We start from the raw sequence: 22,379 nt of genomic DNA, 5'->3' as shown, positions 1-22,379 counted from the left end.
AAAGTAATCATTAGCCAAAGTGAGTTTATTTATAATAGGCATATGAATCAATTTAAAGTTATATAATTTGCAATAGAACCATTGTAGTGCACTTGGGGCATATGTAAAAACCAGGTTACAAAGTAAAAAGCAGTTACACTACATTCACAAGCCACTTTATAACCCACCATGTCTGCTTAGATCAAAAGGTGCAGGCTCTTTACTAGTACAAAAAATAAGAAAATCTACCGCAGGGGGCAGAGCCTTTTCCTATACAGCTCCCAAAATATGGAATTACCATTCTCTAGATGTTTGAGACTCAGACACAGTGTAAATATATAAGGTTAGGCTGAAAACCTATGTGTACAGTCAAGCATTTTATTAACTACTTCCATCTTAGGTAAAGGTGTAGATCTGGGGGTTTATGAGCACTGAAAGATATGTTAAACTGGGATGTTATGATGCTGTCACTTCACCTCTTTTTTGTCACTCAAGTTTCTTGACTGAGAGCAGAGGAGTGCTGATGTTCCAGGGTGCCCTCATGCCTGTGGTTCCTTCTGGCTCTATCCTTTTAGCTATGTTGCCATAGCTAGATCTGTGAGAGTCCATCTTTGCACATTACAGTTCCCTAATTTAAACACCCTTGTACCTGGACATGCCTAATAATCTATTCTCTCTTTCTGCTGAGGCACATGTACTCATGGTTTCAGGATGTTACTGAGCCTCAACGCATCTCAGCTGCCATGGCTACTCCCACCACCCCCTGATGTCCCCTGTTGTATCCCACCACACCTCCACACCAGCCTAATGCTTCTTCGCTACCCTTGACGGATATTTCCATGCAGGCTGGGTTTTGAACATGCGTATGCTATTGGAACCAGACTAGGACTTTTAGAAAACCAGACTGTTTTTGCTTATTTTTTCATTGTATTATTTTTTTATTAGTTTTTCTGTTTCATTATTCACACTTCTTATTGTTAATATTGTAGTGACCACTGTCAACCTGAGAAGGATGGGCCCCCTCTTTGTGCCTTGATTTCTCTCAAGGTTTCTTCCTCATGGTCTAGAGATGTCACAAATGGCCACCCTCCTGGCGTCCCTGTTGTCTGTTTTCCTGCACTCCCTGGCTCCATGCCTTAGTTTAGTTTTCTCCGCCCCTCCTTTTTTTTTTCCACACCTGTCCCTTGTTAATTTCATGTATTTAAACCATGTCTTGTTCCCTGTGTCTTTGCTGGTCATTGAATTATTATATGTGGTTAGTTCATTGTGTTTTCATGTTTATTCTTATGGTGGTCTCTTTGTACTCTGCTTCTTTGTGTTCAGCTAGCCTCAGTGTTTCCTAGTTTATGTTATAGCCTGCTCCCGTTTGCTTCCATGTGCTTAGTTTTAGCCTCTGTGTTTTGTTACTCGTGTATCCTATCCCTTGTCCCATTTAATCATGTATCCCTGTGCTCTCCGTGGCTCTTTGGCCCTGAACTACGACTACGACTCTGATTTTGGATTTGCCCATAATAAATCTCGCTCCTCTCCGCACATGCGTCCGCTTCCTTACCGCTTACCGTTTTACAAGAGAGTTTTTCCTTGCCACTGTCACCCTTGGTTTGCTCACTGGGGGCTTGGACTTGAACCTTTGTAAAGCTGCTTTGTGACAATATCTGTTGTACAAAGCACTATACAAATAAATTTGACTTTGGCTTTATTAGGTACACCTGTTCAACTGCTAGTTAACACAAATATCTAATGACATCTAATATCTAATCACAGACATGGCAGCAACTCAGTGTATGGTCAAGATGACCTCATTGTCCACAGAGCCACTTGAGGACCAAGAGCAATAATGAGCCACGGGTAATGTTCTAGCAAATGGTGCTTTGGAATAAACTTTTCATGTGTAGAAATGTCCAAAAATCTATAATGGTGCTCATCAATCTTACTGTCAAGGTCTCATCTGTATGAACCAGGGCCCTAACAAGCTCCACAATATCCTTCAAGGTCATCAATAGCTGCCACACTCTCATCTTCAGGCATTTTGTCACCAACCATAAAAGCTAACATCCACAACAAGCAGCAGTGTTCATGTGCATTGCCTCCTATGGTTTTTCTAGATACAAAATGTATTGCAACATGTGGGTACTTCATTTTGTCATTCCATTTGTATGGAAAGTGTCTGATGGAACTATTCAGGTCCTCAAGAGAAAAACAGCTCTTCTTGATTAGGCTATTAAGGCACAGTCCTAACTCCAATTGCACAATGCTGTCAAGCAAATCATGCAGACCGTCTGGTGGGTAACCTGATGTGGCATGAAAATAACTCAGTCTGTAACAGATGGTACACTGTATTTTTACTTCACAATAATGTGCTTAGGCAGTGCTAGCTAATGCTGCTTCAAGATGCAGACTATGGTCATGCCTTGACAGGAAACACCCCCATTCTTACTTTGGGAGCCCGCATTTGTCAGCATTCTCCAGTACAAAAATGACAGAGGTTTGTGCCAATAAAACTTTAAAAAGCCCACTTATTGAATGTGCTCCCTAATTATCATCAACCAGACAGAATACAGTATCCTTGATGATTTTATCCTGACTAGGTACAAAAAATGTGTCATCTTCCAAACTTTTCAAATCTATGAGTAGGGACTCTAGCACTTTGGGGTATCCATATTTCTTCACATCATCTGGTTTACAAAGTATAGCTAGATAAATAGATGTCAGTGAAGATCGTGGTGTAACAGGAATGTCTGTCAACACCTAATAAACTGCAATTATTTGTTTCTTGCAGGATGTTTCAAAATGGTTTCATACTTCGAAGTCATCAATATGAGTGACAGTTTTAACTCTTCGCCAGAGGAAAAAGTTTCTCTCAAATATAAGCCATCATAGAAGGACTTGTATAGAGATGAAAAACAATTTGTTTCTGCTCTTGAACATCTCTTTAATATCTTACTCCAAAGCTGTGAGAGTAACTGCAAAATTGGTGTATACTGGAGTGGTTTTTTGCCCTGTCATGAAGTATGTACTCAACTGGTTCAATGATAGAAAAATGTTCCTTTAAAAAGCTCTTCTCTCTTAAAAGAAGGACCATTTGACCCTAAAGATGCATGTATAGGGTGTAAATGGCAAAGATTATTTGCCAATTTCAATAACATACAATTATCAAATGTTGCTGTCATGCTTTCTCAATGTGCTCAAGATAATTTCTTTATTAACTAGGACAGATGCTGAAAATGTAATGAAGCTCCTTTACAATTTCATGCATGCATAAGTTATACACAGTGGAAATGCCTTCCAACTTAGACAACCCAATCTGTCAATAATTGCTTTGTTTAAGTCTTCTTCCTACAAGAGAGACTTTGAGTAATGAGTAGTTCTCATTCTGAACATAATTGATTTCTTCCAAGTTTATGACATGGATATTCATGAAAAACCTTCAAATGAATGAAGAGTATGTTTAATATTTTTTAGGTGGCCTTCCAAGTGTTCAAAATATTGCTTTCTCTGAATGAAATCTGCATGATTTTTACACTAGATGCCTAAAGGACAGAAACTTTCCTGACTCTGTTGATTGATATTTGCACAAAGGTGAAGGAAGGGCACTCCATGTCTCAAATGTGCAGGAATGATCTGAATGGAGACAGGGTATTGCATGGCTTCACACACAATGGCCATGTTTTAATCTGTAGTGTTTTAACAATTCTAAACATTTTGAAGTAAACTCACGTTTTACACAGCCAATTCATTTGAACAGTATGCTATGTGAATAAGAGTTATCAATTTTGGCATAAATTTGAATATAATCCCATGTTCTACCTATCAATATTTTTCCTTTACTGAATGAATGTACTCTAGAGGAAGAATCTAGTTAAATTGATGCTTAACATTACTTCACCTGCCCTCCCTTTTAGACTGCACGTGAGGTTGTTGCATTTTCTTTTGATCTGCAGTTCTTCATATTTGTCAGTCATCACTTCTCTCATTAAGACTACACCACCACACACTTTTTAAAACTTTCTCTCCCTGCGTGTCCTTTAAAAAAATTCAGCTTTTCATTTGCATCTAAAAAAATATAAACAAAATTACACATTAGATTTTTTGTTAGAAATAAGAATAATTAATAAATAAATATGTTTATATTTATATACAATATGTATGTGGGAGTCCAATCATTCAGGTCAAAACTGAAAGTTTCTTTGATATTTGTTTGCACCTAAGCTACATAGGTTCCAACACAAAGCATTTCAGACGCCTTTTTCTACGCTTTATTTTATTTGTAATACGTCTCTGAATTCGTAGTGTCCTGTTGTAAAGTACAATAAAAGACGACACAATAATAAATAAAAAATAAATAAGTTGCCTAACTTACTGAGGCTAAGCTGCAGCACTGATCTTTAGGGATTTCTCTAACCCTCCCCCACTTAACAGATTGTGGCAAAACATACAAAATGTAAATATTATTTTAAAAGGTACAAAGGTATTTTAAAAGCCTTCAGCCTAAGGCATACAAGTGCACTGGCACACCTCTCTTCTGACTTCTGAAAATTCTCACACTTGCCCTTGAGCTGCTTAATGCTATCGATTTGCTGTTATCTTTAACTGGTCATGCTGAATGATTTAAGTGTAACTAGTTGTCAGTAATACTGTGAGCTACAGTATGCTGGTTAGTACAACTATTTATAAAAGTATACTAGCCAGTGTGTTTTATATAGTTTTAATGCATTACCATGCACTGACCATAACAAATAATAAAATACAAAGCTTAACCTATTTAAAAACTTGATCTATTTATTTGGCTCACATCATGACAGGAAAAAAAAAAATCACTGTCCATTTAAAGGCAGGGGATGGACATTACCAAACTGTAGTAGTCACATTTGATGTCTTGTTTCCTTCCCAAAAGGAGAGTGATCAAGGAGCAACAGCAATATAAATATTGCTCTGATCTGATCTTGTCAAAGGATTAACAATAAAATTAAACTTTCATTCCACCAGTTGGTTAACTAATTCAGAGAGACCATTCACTATTCCACAAGATATCACACTGGTCAGTTATTTAGCACATAACAGTCTTAAAGGGTACCCTTCCAGTGCACTAATCAGTACACTGCAACTGCCAACCAAGGCCCAAGGGTCCTACTGGATTTAAATCGAAGGACCCCAGATTAGTTAGAGCTTTTATGATCAAGATATTATGAAATCAGATTTCTCTCTATATAGGTCATGTTCTTTTGCAACTTGAAATTAGTTAATTGACACTTTTTTTGTTTGTTTTTTTGCTTGAGGCATTTCAAATCAACATAACAAAAGACACACTCAGAAAATAGACTGTGTATTGAAATACAAATAAATAAATTACAAGGAAAAGCCACATCTGACATAGAAACATAAAGAACATGCACAAGGTATTGTCTTCTGAAAAGTGGTTTATCAATACCAGATTTAATGTTCCATTGTAATGCCAGCAGACCTGGCTTATAATTTAGTAAAACCAAAATCATTAGAAAGAAAGAAATTCAAATTCAAAGTTCTTTAAAACTTGGGAATTAAATTGTAATTGATGACGGTGAGGGAGACATGGTCAAAGAAAAAGAGCATACAAAACCAACTCTACATTTACTTAGACATGGAACAAAAGAAAGCGTGGTCAGGTAGATCACTTTAAGTACAGTCATTTCCAAAACTGCGAGAGTAATTTAAAAAACGCAAAGAAAATATAAAACATTTAAATTAAAGCGGGAAAAGATATTAAGTTATAATCTTTGCACTTTAATACACCAATACATAAGACATAAAGATGTAAAGGAGGGTCAGGCAACACAGAGAAGCTTTTTGTTTGTTTGAAACTGTAGATTTCTCATTTTGTTTTAGTGGGTGTCATTGAATTCATTGAATTCTCTTCAATTGCATTTCATGTTTAGGCAGGATATTATTCTCCTAGTTGTTAAGCTTCTACTCTTCATGTAATGCAGCCCAGTATGACTGTTCAAGGGGACAATTTAAGCCTTATATTTTAGGGCTCAAAATATTTTTGCTTCCATGTTTACATCTTATATATGTGTATCCAGATGCAGCTTTATTCAAGTTTAGTCCTCAACTACTGCTGTTTCAACAACATAAACAGACTCGTGCATTGTAAAGGACAGGCATCTTTTTTTTCTAGGTGAGAAACTGCATATTTACACTACATATTTCAGAGTATACAGTTTCAAACACTCAGACAAGAACTTTCCACAAGAAAAAATAAAATGCAGCAGAGGCATGGCAGAAAGCACCAGTGGAGTCTTAACTTTGATCAGTTTTTTTTTTCTGCATTGAATAGAACTGTTTACTTTGTAAAAATAAAAAAAGTAGAACCCAAAAAACACCTAAAGCCAGCCATGGGCACATGCAAGTTGGTGGTGTCTTCAATAGCAAGGACCAATTACAGTAAATTACAACCAAGTAACAACAAATGAAGCCCATTGCACTAAATTTAACAAAAGGTTTTAGCGCAGTTAAACAGCTCTTCTTAGTCAAAACTCGTGTGTGCATTTTTGTCTTTCCCTTCCGCTCTGTTGAACAAAAATGCTGAGATTCTGGAATCATGCTTCACAGACTTAATAAACTGTAGTGTTGCCCCAATTACAAAACAACCAACCACTTTTTCAGGTGGAATACAGTGCACAAATTCAAAAAGTGCATGCCCACTTAGATAGAAAAGTGTCCATTAAACTATTATGGAGTGACCTTGTACTGCATTACAGACCCTCCCTAATATAAGAATTAGTAAAGAGAACGCAAGCATTATAGTATCATATAGGTGGAAGAGGACAGTCCTAACACTGACAATATAAAGTGAAATATCTGCATTCATCAGACATGAAATGATGATGCATTATAAACTTCTGGAACCCAGATGGACAACTCAAAGAAATAGGACATTCATCAAAAGCCGCAAAATAAAGAATTAAAAATTGTGACTAATAAAACCCATTTTGAAAAATGACAGATTACCTTAGAAGTTGCTGATGAACTACCGCTTGTTCAATTTCTGAATACATTCATGATGTGCTTTATGATGAACACATTTTATATGCTCACAAATCAAAACAGAAATCTATTATACACCAGCTACAAGACCTGAATTATGGACTAAAATATAATGGACGATGAAATTCTAGACCAGAGCATTATGAATTTTGCTCTTCTAAATGTGTGTTTGCATATTAACCAGTGAATGAGTCTATGTCATGCCCTGGTGTTTGCATTGGTGTTGACAAAATATCTACCCATCATAACGTTTAGCACCAAAAAGCACAGACTTAAAAACTAGCTGGTATAGGCCTGTGCTCTCAAATGTAATGGATTAAGGAGAGAAAGCACCTGGTACATTTAGTTTTACACTACTACAATGAAAAATTAAATAGCTTGGAAAATGGGCAATATCTTTATACACTTCCATTTTTTTCATAGCTAGGATATGTGAATGGATGTCTGCTCTCTTCCACATATATTTATGGTTAGTGTGCATAAAAATGGTGCCAGATGGTCTGGTTGCTTGCATGCATTCAGCCTCTGTACTAACAGATGCATAGATAGCAATGGATGCTGGTTCGATTCATCTTTTTTTTTTTTTTTTTTAAGTAACTAAGGAAAAATTATTCCTATCAAATTTCACCAAGCATCCTTGAAATAATTCACTGCTTAATCATAATTTTTAAAAGGTGAACAACAGAGAAGTTTTGTTTGACTGAGTGAAGAACACAGGCATTGATATCGATGGAATGTAAAAGCTAAAATTTCAAATATCTAAACCAGGACCTATCCAACATACACTACAGTTCTCTTCTTCATGCTGAACACATGGTCAATACTTGGTCAGCACTGACAGTACAAGTTGTTCAGCTCTAATTTTTTAGTGAGTGGAAAGAGAAGCCTATTACACCTGGCACATGAAAAAAGTGGTTGGATTTACATACATAAATGTACGCAAACACGTGCGCGCAGAGACACACACACACACACACAGACACAGACACAGACACAGACACAGACACACACACACACACTACAAAGATCACTTCTCTGGGGTCAAAATGTGGGTCTGGCACTGAAAGTTCTGTTTTAAGAACTTGACAGGTTTCTAAGCACTGGACCACTTTGCTGATAAATGGAGAATTATGTAACTATGAAGGTATGCAGACCTACTGAACAAAGCTCAATTTATTATGAATAAATCACACACAACCTCCCCCCCCCCCAAAAAAAAGCTCTTCAAAAATAAAATTTAAAAAATCTGTGCCTTTAGGCCCTCCCCTGGACGTGAGCAAAAATGCATGTCCAATGGGATAAAATGATTCCACATAAATTTATTAAAAAAAACCCTGACTACAGCATTTAATATGGAGCCGGCAGAGGACACCCTGAATTTCATTGATGCAACTACAGATTGGACTCATTTCATGAGCAAAATACTTAATAATTATGAACTGAAGCTACAATATAACACATTAGCTAAAATCTACAGTCATAGTGCAACCGATAGAATGCAAAGAGGCAGGGCCATAGGGGTGTAAATAAGATCATTTGGTGAAATTTCATGCTGTGAATTCAGCCAATTAGTTGTTTTAACTGAAGTGATGGACATTTCCCATCTGTATGATTAACAAAGGAAAAAAAGATGCTGAATATAGGGGAACTAAAATTTAAAGATTAAGATTACAACTAAAGCCTACATTAGGATAAATTTCATAATCCCCTTGTGTAAAATCACTGGAAAATGTGTAAGGTTTTTATTTCCTTCATTTTCTGACTGCTTAAAGTTTATTTGGGGATGTACCGGCATATGAGAAAGTGGGGAGTTAAAAGGGGTGACAGAGTAAAGGAGGGCATGAGCAGGAGATTTAATTAGCAGACACAGTGAATCCCCAATGTCCAGGGAGCCGGTAAACCCTGGTGCAAACCAAATGGGTCACGAGCAGACCATCTTAGGTCAGCTGATGGGGAGCCTCCAGCATCTCCATAAGGAAGGTGTCGATTGGAGTATCACCAATCAGCTTGAAGAAGAACAGGTGCTCCAGGCACTTTAAGCCAATAGAGCGCAGGGCTGGCAACCGGAGGAGCAGTTTGGCAAACCTAATAAACATAAGAAATAAACATTAGGCAATATGAAATATTCAAGCTGATACTAATATTGCCACACCCATGATAAATGATACAGGTTATTACAATGTTATTGTCTTCCACCATTTTAATAGTTACATTTAAGACATTTTTAGGCAGTATTTTATTAAGTTAAATATACTGCCTGGCCAAAAAAAAAAGTTCACCACCTGGATTTAACTAAGCAAATAGGTAAGAGCCTCCCATTGGATAATTACTGCATGGGTTATTATGTTTCAGCTGGCAACAAGTTTTTTAACCCTAACTGATGCAGTGAGTAGCTTCTCATTTGTTAAACAACCATGTCAAAAGACACATCCTGTGGTCGTGGAAAAGACGTTAATCTGTTTCAGAAGGGTCAAATTATTGGCATGCATCAAGCAGAGAAAAAATCTAAGGAGATTGCTGAAACTACTAAAATCGGGTTAAGAACTGTCCAACACACTATTAAAAGTGGAAGGACAGTGCGGAAACATCATCTTCGAGGAAGGAATGTGGTCAGAAAAAAATCTTGAATGATCGTGATTGGTGATCGCTTAAACGTGGTGAAATCAAATCGTAGAAAAACAACAGTAGAACTCAGGGATATGTATAATACTGAAAGCACGCACATTGCAAAGGGAACTCAAGGGATTAGGACTAAACAGCTGTGTATCTTAAAAAAAAAAAAAACACTTGTCAGTGAGGCTAACCGGCAAGAACGGCTTCAACTTGCTAGGGAGCATAAAGATTGGACTCTGGAGCAATGGAAGAAGGTCATGTGGTTTGAGTCCAGATTTACCCTGTTCCAGAGTGATGGGTGCATCACGGTAAGAAGAGAGGTGGCTAAAGTAAAAACCCATCATGCCTAGTGCCGACCGCACAAGCCTGTGGGGGCAGTGCTATGTTATGGGGTTGTTGCAGTTGGTCAGATCCAGGTTCAGCAACATTATGTGCCCAAAGAATGAGGTCAGCTGACTACCTGAATATATTGAACAACCAGATTATTCCATCAATGGATTTTTTTCCTCCCTGATGGCACGGGCATATTCCAAGATGACAATGCCAGGATTCATTGGGCTCAAATTGTGAAAGTGTGGTTCAGGGAGCATGAGACATCATTTTTACACATGGATTGGCCACCACAGAGTCCAGACCTGAATCCCATTGAGAATATTTGGGATGTGCTGGAGAAGACTTTGCGCAATGGTCTAAATCTCCCATCATCAATACAAGATCTTGGGTAACTCTGGACAGAAATAAATGTGACATTGCAGAAGCTTGTGGAAACGATGCCACAGCGAATGCGTGCCCTAAACAAAGCTAAAGGCGGTCCAACAAAATATTAGTGTGTGAGACCTTTTTTTGGCCAGGCAGTGTAGCTTAAGAGTATTAGATTTGCTAGTTACAGCACTTTTTTTTCCTGCTCGCCATTTACTCAATTTCTCAATACTTTTGGCACCTCTTTTGATATGAAGTGAACAAAATCTCAGTGATTATAATCTAAACTCCTGAATGTGGCCTGCTCCTGCCCTGGTTCAAGTGCTGCCTCAGCTATGGCAGTTTGAAGTTCGCTCCTTTTATATAAAAAACACATGAAAACACCAAGAAAGCTGAAATTTTGTATGCAGATACATTTTACTACAGTAAAATGGACATGTACATTTTGGTGGCAATACTGTTATTATTTTTGTTTCTGTTTAAACATTAGTTGTTTTACTTTAAATAAACACATTTGCAGACAGGTCTACTACTAGAGTGCATGGACAATCAGGCCTCATCAGAGAAATCCTATTCAGTTCCCTAGTAAGACCTTATGGGCTTTTCGAATAGCAAGTCCATTGTTTTAAATGGAAATGTGACAGATGCTTGTTATCAGCCAGGGAGGTGCAGTGGACATGCGTTATGAGCCTCAATGAAATGAACCTCACCCTGCAACACATAAAAATGCATAAAATCCTACATGTTTTTCTCCCAAATGTCATTGGATCCTCTTCTTAACAGGGGTTCTTATCCAAGATCGTTAGCTAAGCAGTTGAAATAGAAATACTGGTAGGTAGATGATACTATGCATTAAAATGACATCAAGTTATTTGATGTAGGCCATCTATCTATCTACATTTATTTATGGCAATTAGCTGATGCTTTTATCCACAGAACTTACAACTTAAATACAACTTGAGAAACTGAGGGTTAAGGGCCTTGCTCAGAGGACCCAACAGTGGCAATTTGTCAATCTTCTGAGTACTAGTCAAGCACCTTAACCAGATAACTATATACCAACACAAACACTATATATACACAAACACACACACACACACACACACACACACACACACACACAAACACACTACTATTCTAGTGTTTGCATATTAACCTTCATACATGTATTACTTAGTGTATATCTCCTCATCTCAAGTATAGATAGATAGAGGAAGATTATTTCAGTAATCATGCTTTCTACCTTTCTCCATTTCTCTCTTCTATGCTCCTATCACTCACAGTAATCAACTGTTTTCAAGTTGTGTGTTTCTTGGAAAATGTAGTTGCTTTCTTACATATAACTGTGTGCTCTATATTACTTATCAGAACATCTGCACTCTACATCTAAATATCAGGAACAAAAGGCTGAGGTAAATTAAGGTAACTGACCCTACCTTATATAGTTTAAAAGACATATTTCTCATAACCAAATATAACTACATATTTGTTTTATTCCCTTCTTTCTTATTTTTTTTAGTTAAAACTCTTTATTTTTACCTGCCAAAGCCAGAGATGAGACCAAAGGCATAAATATGCATGAGTGAACCTGAGAACAATCTATCCCCCTCCCTGAGTAAGGGATATAAACATCAATTCTCAGGAGAGTCAGAAGAAGGGGTTTTTAGGTGGTTAAACGTGAGGAAAGTTGGATCCAGAAAAGAAGTCAGAACCTCTCGCAAGAATAATTAAGTATATAGCATAGTGTCTTATTTTATGTTCGTCTTGTATCTAGTGTGTTAGTCTATCTTAAACCATTTAATTTGTTTTCCACTATTCTGTCAGGATAGTCAAATTTTTGTTTTGCATTGTTGGTAAAGTTAGAATTAATCCTGTTTGGCCAAGAGTAATTAGTACTAATTAGCCAACCATGGATTTCTACAAACTACGTCTAGGATACTTCCAAAGTCAAAGAACCATACATCTCAGCTCTACACTCTTGGTGAAGCTTAGGCTTGTCGATTCAGGACAACCTTTGGTTGTGGGGTCATTGACAGCACACTGGAATATTCAGGATCAGGTGTATTTCCAGTCTACCATAACCACACCTAAACTTCAGTGATCCCTCTTGTAGGACAGACTGGTCAAACTGACAATTGTCCCTGGAAACTGATGTATCTCAGCTATCTCAGGGTGTCAATAACGATTTGCATTTCCTAGAAATAATCCTATTCAGGTTAATATTTCTCCCCTTGTTATTTGATACAATAATAGGAACAGGAATCTCCTCCCCTTGTAGGCAACCCTCCGGTATGTGATGCTCACCGCTAGTTCTGTTAACTTTTTCGGATAGGCTAGTCTTAGTTAGCAACCTAGCTAAACAGTTATCTGGCTTGTGCAAAAGTTCTTCCCTCTGATCCTAGTTCTAGTCTTTGTTGGTGGTTTATTATTTGATTTATTTTCTTTAAATGAGAAAAGGGGGCAGAGGAGATAAGTGTCACTCATTAGGTATTCTGTACGCCTAAGCCAAGTCTGTCATAGTAGTCTATAGCACCCGTTTCACAACGTCAATAATTTGTTTATTCATTGATCAATAAACTTCCCATTTATTCAACATGGATGAATGTTGGATGTCGTGGCAAATATATTTGAAGCAATGGTATTCGGTCATTGCACAAGATGTGAAATAATTTAAGAGACTGATATAAAGTTAATAAGCCTTTGGTACTTAGTTGACCTATCTTCCCTATATTTTAGGGTATTGCCCCTTTTCAATAATTCATAAAATTATGCAATTTTGCTACAGGAGGCACATGAGAATGGGGTCACAATTTCATCCCTTTGCAGCTCTTTACTATATATGTGCTACATATATAAAGTGTACAAAAGAACAAAAATGCTGCCTCAGCCTGTTGTTGCAATGGCTGAATATAGTTCCTAAGAATACAGAATTCAATTTAAAATAAAACTAAGACTTTTGTAATCTGTTCTAATATTAAAGACATCTGTCCAGTAAGTCTAACAGCATGATGCCATTTAAGCCATTGGTACTGAAATGAGTCAATCAAGGCTTACATACATGATGTCACCTCAGCTCACCACAGCTACAATAAATACCCATGGACACTTGCCTTCAGTACCAATATTACCTTGCTTCACAAAACAGAAAATAAAATCACTATGGGCAAGTTTTTCCAGAAGCATTATAAACTGACAGAATGACATTTATCACATTGCATGCATTCTGTACCTGCCCTGCTGGTCAGGATATCTTTGTTTACAATAAGCCTCCAGCGATGCATAGACTTTCTCCCTTAGTAATTCCACTTCACTGGGGTTTGACAAACCTTTTGCATCTGTGAATCACAAATACAAGTGAATTATAGTAACTGTACCACCCCCTCGCCCCCCGCCCAAAAAACCCCTAACCCCCAACTTATTTATTTAGTATTGTAACACATTGACATAAAGCCACTCATATAACAAACACAATATTCATATTTTATGTAAATTGTTCATGAAACCATCATTTGGCAAGTCTTTACATTTTGAACAGAATAAGAAGATAATTCAAATCAAATCCAGCTCTGAATACACATATATATGATGAGTTGAAGTACCTGGGTTGAATAGGATAATGGCTCTCAGACAGCCCAATTCAGTCTTATCCATCTGCATATCCCTCATCTTACTCACTAGTTCAGTCAGCACCCTGCATCACCAACAGAAAATGAAAGAAAGGGATAAAGACAGAAAGAAAAAAATTGTGAAATATGAAATATAAAGAAGGGTGAGAGGAAAGGGTGAGAGGAAATAATACTTTAAACTTTACATCTACATTTATATTCATCTTAATAATGGCACCACAGAACATACATGTTCAGAACAGGGCAAATAATTATTCCCCCTAATTATAGTTTAGTGAACATGCACTGGAACAATACAAATCCTGAATCAGAAGGCTTCTACACAAAGTATGCAGATTGTTAGGCTGTCTTTGGAAAAGGTGAAAAAAGACACAAAGGTCACAAAAGAAAACCCAGCACTTCTGTCAAGGTGCAGTGCCAAGTATATTGATTACATGATCAGGCACACAAGGACAACACACTTTTTAGATACCAATAAAGCCCCTGACATTTCATGTCCCACAAAGACAGTTTTAACTGCAAACTCACAAGTAAATAAGGCTGTGTGTGTGTGTGTGTGTGTGTGTATGTTTTGCAGTTTTTTGGTTAGGTGTGGCATCATTACCTGTCAAAAATGGCCCCAACCTCTGCATTGTGCGCACTCTCCCTGTGTATTCAATCACAATGTGTTATTACAATGTCAATACACAGACATTACATTGTTAATACTTCCCCCTTTTAAAGGTTTTGACTCCGCCTGCACTGGGGGGGGGGGGGGGGGTCAGAGGTGCCTATTCAAGGAGTAACAAGCTACAGGCTCTTGTTCAGAGGGAGTCAGCCTGATGTGATTTTGCATTAGCCACATACACCAGCAACAAAGCTTGAAATGAGAGATGACAGATAAATACTGAAAAATATGCCACATTCCTAAACATGAACCAGCTGGGAATTAAGACAACTAATCTAAACAAAAAGATATTTTACAAATCTCAGAACTTTTTCTTCTTTTTTAAATGAACTTTACATTTTTTCAGTATGAACTCAGTGGAAAGGACTGCTGATATTCATACATTTAACTGCTAAAAAATGTTTAACAGCAATAAAGCATTGCAGGTTAGTCTTATCTGATCAGAACAAAGGTACAAAGATAATCATCAAAGAGCCAATTAAAGTTGAAAAGAAAGCAGTCGCATGTAGTAATGATGCTGGCAATGGACAGAATTGCAATGAACAACCATAAAATCAGATCAACTACATACACTAGACTATTCACTATTCAACTACATAAACTACACTATTCAAATGTTACGAATAAGCAGTCGTAAATAAAACAGAAAAATGGAATGACTCCTTTATTGACAAAAGGAAAGAATTAGAGAAATGGATATGAGATGGGTATGATATCATAGCACACTGAAGAGCAGTGAGATTTCAAATGAAGTGAAACAACAGCCTGCAACCAGTTATTCCAAGATTCATTCTTTTACCAAGCATAAAACTATGGAGTCAAAAATGTGATTAAATATAGCTTCATGATAACAATGTAATTGCTGTGTAATTAACAGCGAATTAACACAGTGATCAGAAAGGATAATTCAATATATGTGTCTTTCAATGTTGATGAATTTATGCATAAAGGGAGAGCATGTGAGCAAACAACAGTGTACCATTGCCAGAAGCAGAAAGTAATATGAAGTACTGCTGTGGTCTAAACAATTAGACCAGAGTCTGGGACACACCAAGTCAGAGTCAAGGCCAAGACTTCGTAGTAATTGTGTCTATGTCAAGACTGAAACTAGTACACACCAAGTCTAAGTCAAGACCAAGACCTTATAGTACAGTCCACAGCAAGACTGATACCAGGTGAGTGAGACCAGTTAAAACTTTCTATAATAAAACTAATAAGGAAAACGATAGTTGTAGATAATTTCATATTCTTTATAGATTACATCAAATAAACATTATTAATCTATTTGTAAAAAGTACATTAAATATGTAATCGATATTAAAGATATTATAGTATCAGTCCTACTGACATTTATCTGTCTATTAAAAGTTATTCACAAGTCAAATCCTAAAGTCAGCTGAATATAAACCAAGCAAAAGTTCATTCATTTTTATTACTAAATGAAAACAAGCATTTTATTCTGCTAAAATACATGTCAAAACTCAACATATTTCAGTTAAGGTTATTAAAAAGTTTCAATAGGTATTAGGGGGTCATCTAATGGTTAAAGTAGAAAGAGGTATTGTGGATTTGTCAGAAATGCAGTTAGATGAAAATATACTCTCACACATGACTTGCTTATAGAATTAACTTGCACTTATCTGATACTGATAATATTAAACTTAGCTAAAATACTTTGCTACGCTATAGATGTATAAACAGGCAAAACATTTATTTATTCATTTAACATTAGCTGGCAAACAGAACTTACTGAAAAGGTGCAGGGACAAATGTATTCTGTTTGAATATACTGTTCAACATGCAATAATGGTAGAAAAGAAAAACATATTCCAAATGATGTTGAGAGATGAGACAAAGGCCATTAATTTATTGCTTTGAAACTGGTCTCAAAAATTAGTACTACTTCACTAATATGGGTTTGGATGAAGCTATGTTGTAATCTGTGGAAAAAGTGTAAATCTACATATCCATGAAACTCTTTTATTACTGTAGAACGCCATCACATACTGAAATTAAACAAAGCCTCCAAGTGTTCAGTCTGGTCCCTACCAACCACAAAAAGTCTTAGCTATATTTCATTAAAAAGTTTGATACGTCTCTTCATACACTTACTTAATAGTAACATTACTTGCTGGTAGCTCACTGAAATGGAAGAAAAACAATATTGAAAGTGGCAACTCTTCTGTTACAACAAGACTTGGAAGAGACTATTTTTAAATTAACCCATATAGTAGTACTTTTCCTCCCTCAAATACTTAATTTTAGAAGCAACAAAAATTTCTCCTTATTGTTTCTCCTTATTTTTAAAAGAAACAGCTCAGTAGAAAATTTAATTTACACAATTACACCTAATGGAGTCAAAGATGCAAAGTGCATCTGTGTCCAACTGTGCAAACGAAAAAGTGACTATATTAGCTAGCACTCACTCATGTAAATTAAATGACATAATGGTTGAGAAATACAGCCAGAAAGTATAGAGCTACAAACTTATCTATGCACCATTACATTCTCCTGTGGATTAATTAAAAAGGACAGATTATACTGCATTTACACAAGTTAACATGGTTCACTCAGGTCTTAATGAAATGTCTATGACATGCTTTGGTCAAAATACCACAAGGACAAGCACTGCAGTACCTTTCTCACCATGCTGAAACAGCCAGTTCAAGTGCTTGTTTCTTTAAACAATCCCTTAACCTTGGTGTGCACTTCCAGATTTAACCACTGTGTGCACCTCCAATTATACGATCATTCCTACATAATTTGTACTTCTACAATACTTCTGTACATATAACACAATGATCATTCAAGATTCAAATTGAAGTAGACACTTGGGGCAAGACGTGTTCACATCCAGGCTTTTCCCCCATCATTTAGGTTCCATTTGAGCTCATCTAATATAGAGGAATATGTTTTTTTAAAAAGCGCCTTTTATTTTGGGGTTTTATAATGTGTATGTGGATGCTGGAGACAATTTCAGTCATGCTCTACATTTCCTGATTCACTGGGGTCTTGTCAAATATAGTGAATAAATTTGTATGAAAAAATTCAAGAGATACACAGTATTTTCCACTAAGTGTTCTAGACCTCTCCAAAGTGCTCAAAATCTATCCTATAGCACAAAATGTCACCAGTCAATATATATGGAGAGCATGCAAGAATTCTTTTTTGGTAAAACATCTCAACAATGTTTCACAAATTACTAAAAGAAAATATTAGCTTCACTGTTTATTAGCTTCATTGCTAAAAGTCTAAAAATTAGCTTTACAACTATTAGCTTCACTGCTAATAAGATAAAATGTTATGCTGGGGAAAATTGCTATAATAATACTGTAAATGCTGTAATACTGTAAATAAAAAATATGCATTCTCTCATGCACAAATGTTCTTTCAAAATGACTTCAAAATGTCCAGCATAACACTGTTTCCATCACAAATGCTTCCTCTTTCTTGTAACTCCATGCTAGAGGCCACTGAAACATCATTCTCAGTTTCCAGCTCATCACTGCACCCAAACAACTCCACATAAACTTTAGCTAAAGAAAGCCTCTTCCTGGCCATGATGTCCAAATTCTGAACTAAAAAATATCCATGAGTGGATCAGTTTCGTCAGTGTCACGCATGTGTGCTACAGCTCATCTGGCTAGAGAGCACAAGAGGCCTATTGTTTTGCAAATTGCCCTACTTCCTTCAGTTGTTGACCATTCAAGGCAAGTGAGCTGTATACATTTTCAGCAGAGGAAGAGCTATTACTTGTTGGAACAGCTGTCAATTACTCCGGATGCATCTGGTAAATACTTGTGAAGTAATTTGATAGCCCCCTTCCAAACACCTAGACAGTCATAGTTAGTCATACAATAATATTTTAAGCAAGGGCATATACCGATATGAAATAAAACCTTTACTAACCTGTCTCTTGCCTGTGCAACTAGCCAAAAATGATGCGGATATAGGCTATTTTGTGAACAAATGCAGCAGTTTCATGCTCCATCCTATGCTGACTTCTAGCAAACATTAGATACTCTGAAATGTAATGACATGGCTAACAAGATAAGTGCGGAACACAAATTCATGCAAGTAAATGACATAACAGTAGAGGAAAAGAAGTGGTGGGTATTCAAGTAAAAGTACTGTTACTTCAAAATAATTCCTAAAGTGGAAAGGTCGTCATTTAAATTATTACTTAAGGAAAAGAAAAAGTATCTAGCAAAAGACCAATCAAGAATTGAGATGCTTCATCAGATGTCACTGAAAATTCGCAGTCTGATATAGGCCGCACATAAAAAAACACTAAATCAAATATGCACAAAACAGATTGTCAAATTAATTGTAAAAAAAACTTGTTGATGCCACCTTCAAATTAAGTATGATCTTCTGATTTAAGGTACTTTTAATTAATTTCATACCACATGTCCAAGTCAAAGTAATAAGGAGAACAAAGATCCTAATTTCCCTGAATTTGATGGAACCTGAAAGCAGCTGTTGTAGGGACAGTATTCTGCCAAGCCAATAGCAAAATGTGGGACTAGTTAGCTTACTATGTCATGTATTATAGCTACATGACATTTTTGATGTCAGCTAGATATTGTGCCTATGATATTGTGCCTATGCCTATTGTGCATCAGACTGGATTTTTGTGAATACTCGAATAACTAGACACTTTACTTTTTGTGGTATTGACATTGCAAACTGGCAACATTATTGAGAACTGGCAACAGTAATGAGACCAGCTAACTAACTATATGGTTCATCATGAGCTTGCTAGGGTGTCATGTTAGGGTCACAACAACTGCATGTGTAGGTAGTCGAAAGAAATTTCAATATATAATGCCAGTACAAAAATCTTTACAGCATTCTCTTCAAAGAATGCCTCAGCAAGGATCACACATTGCTGTTGCATACCATGACTTAGCTAGTTCATCATGAAGCATTTCTTATTCCCCCCAACCCCCTAACTTCATGTAGTTTGAAAGTAGCTATCAGAATGTCTTGGATGTTTCTGGATGTCAACATTTTACTTTATTTTAATAATGCACATTTGGAAAGAGCACCAGTTTTATGTGATCTTTAAAGAAAAGGATATAGCTACTTTTCATAAATTTTATCATGCATCACTGGGGAGGGATCTCCCTTTCATCCCATACAGGAAAACCTGCTGTTCATTATGTTGATGTACTTCCTGTTACTTAGTCTTACTTATTAAATCAAAGTGGTGCCACTCATAGCACTTTTCCACTGGCATGGTTTCGGTGCTGGTGCCAAAACCCTGAATGGTTTCACAAAAGGATCTCAGCCACAAATATTGGTTCAGTTCTGGCCCAATAATATTGCTGGTCTGCAACCAACAAACATGTAATGCAAGCTGCTGGAGGGTATCTAGTGTTACCAAATTAAGATGTTTAGCCAAATTACTGCCATTTACCAAAAAAAACAAAATCAAAACAAAAATAGCAGCAATAATAATCAGTGGTCCTAAAATAGCTGAATGTTTGTTCTGGACAGGTAGCCATGCCCTGTCAGAAAGAAGCAAAATTTGTAATATTAGAGTGTGTTCTGTCACGTGATGTGTCGATTCTTATGACTTCTGTTTGTGGAGTAAAGAAATCCCCGTTTCCAGATACATAACTGTTGGTTTCTCAAACCAGTTAAAAAATGGGACCATTCCTAAAAGGTTTGCTAGTTTGCGGGATTCAGATACAGCTCCAGCACAAGCACGAGCAATTTTGGTCATATTTAGAGATCTCAGTAAGCCCCCCACACTTGACAATCCAGTTGTGGCAACAGTGGCAGTTAAATGAAATGCACAAAATGTGTGTTGAATTATTTACAAATCTAATGTAGATCATAGATGAATGCAACTGAGTAAAATATTTTGACCAATGCATCCCACATGAATTGAAAATACAACTTTATCTAATCTCTGATATCTGCAGCTATCACTAAATGTCTTGGATATATATAGAATGATGGCACAAAATGATGACCACTTCATTAGACACCGCTGCTCTTTCACAATTGGAGTTCCCTGTATATTAGACACATGACACTGGACTGCACAAAATCATGTGAGCAAGTGTTCTGTGGATCAGTTTCAGTGTGAATCCACATTAGAATGGGTAAATTGAGCAATCTGAACAGCTTCAAACAAGGCATGGTAATCGATTCTAGACTAGCTGGGACTAGTACTTCAAAAACTGGCAACCTTGTGGGGTTTTCTCATGCTCCACTGTTGAGAATATGCTGAGAATAGTGTGATCCTGGAAAACCATCCAGCGAAAGGGGCTCATGTAGATTTAAACAACTCTGTGATGAAATGAGTCAGATGAGGATGTCAAAAATCATTCTGATGAACAGGAGGTGCACACAGGCAAATTGAGGGTCACAACAACAACAACTACATGTGTAGGTAGTCAAAAGAAATTTCAATATATAACGTCAGTAAAAAAAACAAAAAACAATCTTTATAGCATTCTCTTGAAATAATGCCTCAGCAAGGATGACACATTTTTGCATACCATGACAAATTGCTGATGAATACAACGCTGGTTCTCCAATTAATGTGTCCGAACACACAACTTGTCGTTCCTTAGCACAGATGAGCTAGAAGAGTAGGAAACTAATTTGAGTGCCATTGCTGTCTAAAGGCAAGAAAGGCAAGGCAAAACTCCAGTGGGCAAAAGAGTGTAAACATTGGATCACCAAGCAGTGGAAAAACTTTGGCTGGTCAGATGAATCCAGATTTCTATTGCACCATGCTCATGGGTCAAAACAAGCAGCATGAAGTAATGAGCCCTTCCTCTCAGGTGTCAAAAGTTCAGGCTGGTGGAGGTTGAGTAATGTTACAGGGAATGTTTTCTTGGCACTTCCTGGGTCCTGCAGATGGATATTTGGACAGTAGGGCTTACTGTGGCATTGTCGCTAGCCAAGTTCATCCCTTCATAGTAGCTGTTTACCCTATGGTAGAAGGACACTTTGAGCAGGACAATGCACCATGCCACAAGTGTAGAATCAGGGACTGGCAATGCACCATGCCACAAGTGTACTTCGTAATCCCCATCATAAAACTATAGAGCGTCTCTGGGACAATGTAGAACAGGCTGTTCATAGCACGTTAGTACCTCTAACTAATTTGTAGAAAATGTGAGAAGCTTGCCTGTATGCATGGGCCAGGATTCCTGCAGAATGAATGCCACACCCAGTAGAACCTATGCCATGACAAACTGATGTGGTTCTGATTGTCAATGGAAGTCCAAATGTCCTACTAGGTGGAAGTCTAATAAAGTGGCCATTCTGTGTGACTGTACATATATTGTATACATTTTAGATATTACTCACAGTGAATCTTCTTCAGAGATTAATATATATATATATATATATATATATATATATATATATATATATATATATATATATATATATATATATATATATATATATAAATTCATAGTATTAGTATGTGGTTTTTTGCAATGCACTGTGGACGCAGATTGTATTTTATGGTGAATTTTTTCTCCACTCCATTTCTCCATTAAGTTGTATTGGGCAGCTATCTCCACCTGCTATGTCGGGTTTGAAAGAACCACTGTGATTCAGCAACTAATATCTGCAACTTTATGAAGGCATCTTGATTACAAATAAGCCTTAATTCCTATCTTGGGATTTATATAGCTAACTAATTTAATATTGCTGTATTTAACAAATTGTATTTAACTAATTTAACTAACTAATTTACTGAAATGAGACCATCATCGCGTGAACCAACATGCCTCCTC

The 22,379-nt window shown here is 36.8% G+C and overlaps 1 protein-coding gene across 6 annotated transcripts in view; it reads right to left on the bottom strand.

The window, feature by feature from the left end:
• Nucleotides 1–4,670: 4,670 nt before the first annotated feature.
• rxrba (retinoid x receptor, beta a) overlaps nucleotides 4,671–22,379 on the bottom strand; it is a 35,366-nt gene continuing 17,657 nt past the window's right edge. For 3 of the 6 annotated variants that reach the window (XM_027031695.2, XM_027031697.2, XM_027031696.2), the window contains 4 exons: nucleotides 14,545–14,586; nucleotides 13,914–14,005; nucleotides 13,544–13,649; nucleotides 4,671–9,087 (listed from right to left, as the gene is read on the bottom strand). In XM_027031695.2, coding sequence (XP_026887496.1) covers nucleotides 8,940–9,087; nucleotides 13,544–13,649; nucleotides 13,914–14,005; nucleotides 14,545–14,586 — 388 coding nt within the window. In that variant the 3' untranslated portion in view covers nucleotides 4,671–8,939. Of the gene's footprint in view, nucleotides 9,088–10,712; nucleotides 11,026–13,543; nucleotides 13,650–13,913; nucleotides 14,006–14,544; nucleotides 14,587–22,379 lie in introns of those variants that run through there. The other 3 variants (XM_027031699.2, XM_027031701.2, XM_027031698.2) reach the window with 2 other exon arrangements.

The sequence above is a fragment of the Electrophorus electricus genome, chromosome 8 (assembly GCF_013358815.1).
Source record: "Electrophorus electricus isolate fEleEle1 chromosome 8, fEleEle1.pri, whole genome shotgun sequence".
Lineage (NCBI taxonomy): Eukaryota > Metazoa > Chordata > Actinopteri > Gymnotiformes > Gymnotidae > Electrophorus > Electrophorus electricus.
This window is presented reverse-complemented; position numbering and strand designations above follow the sequence as displayed.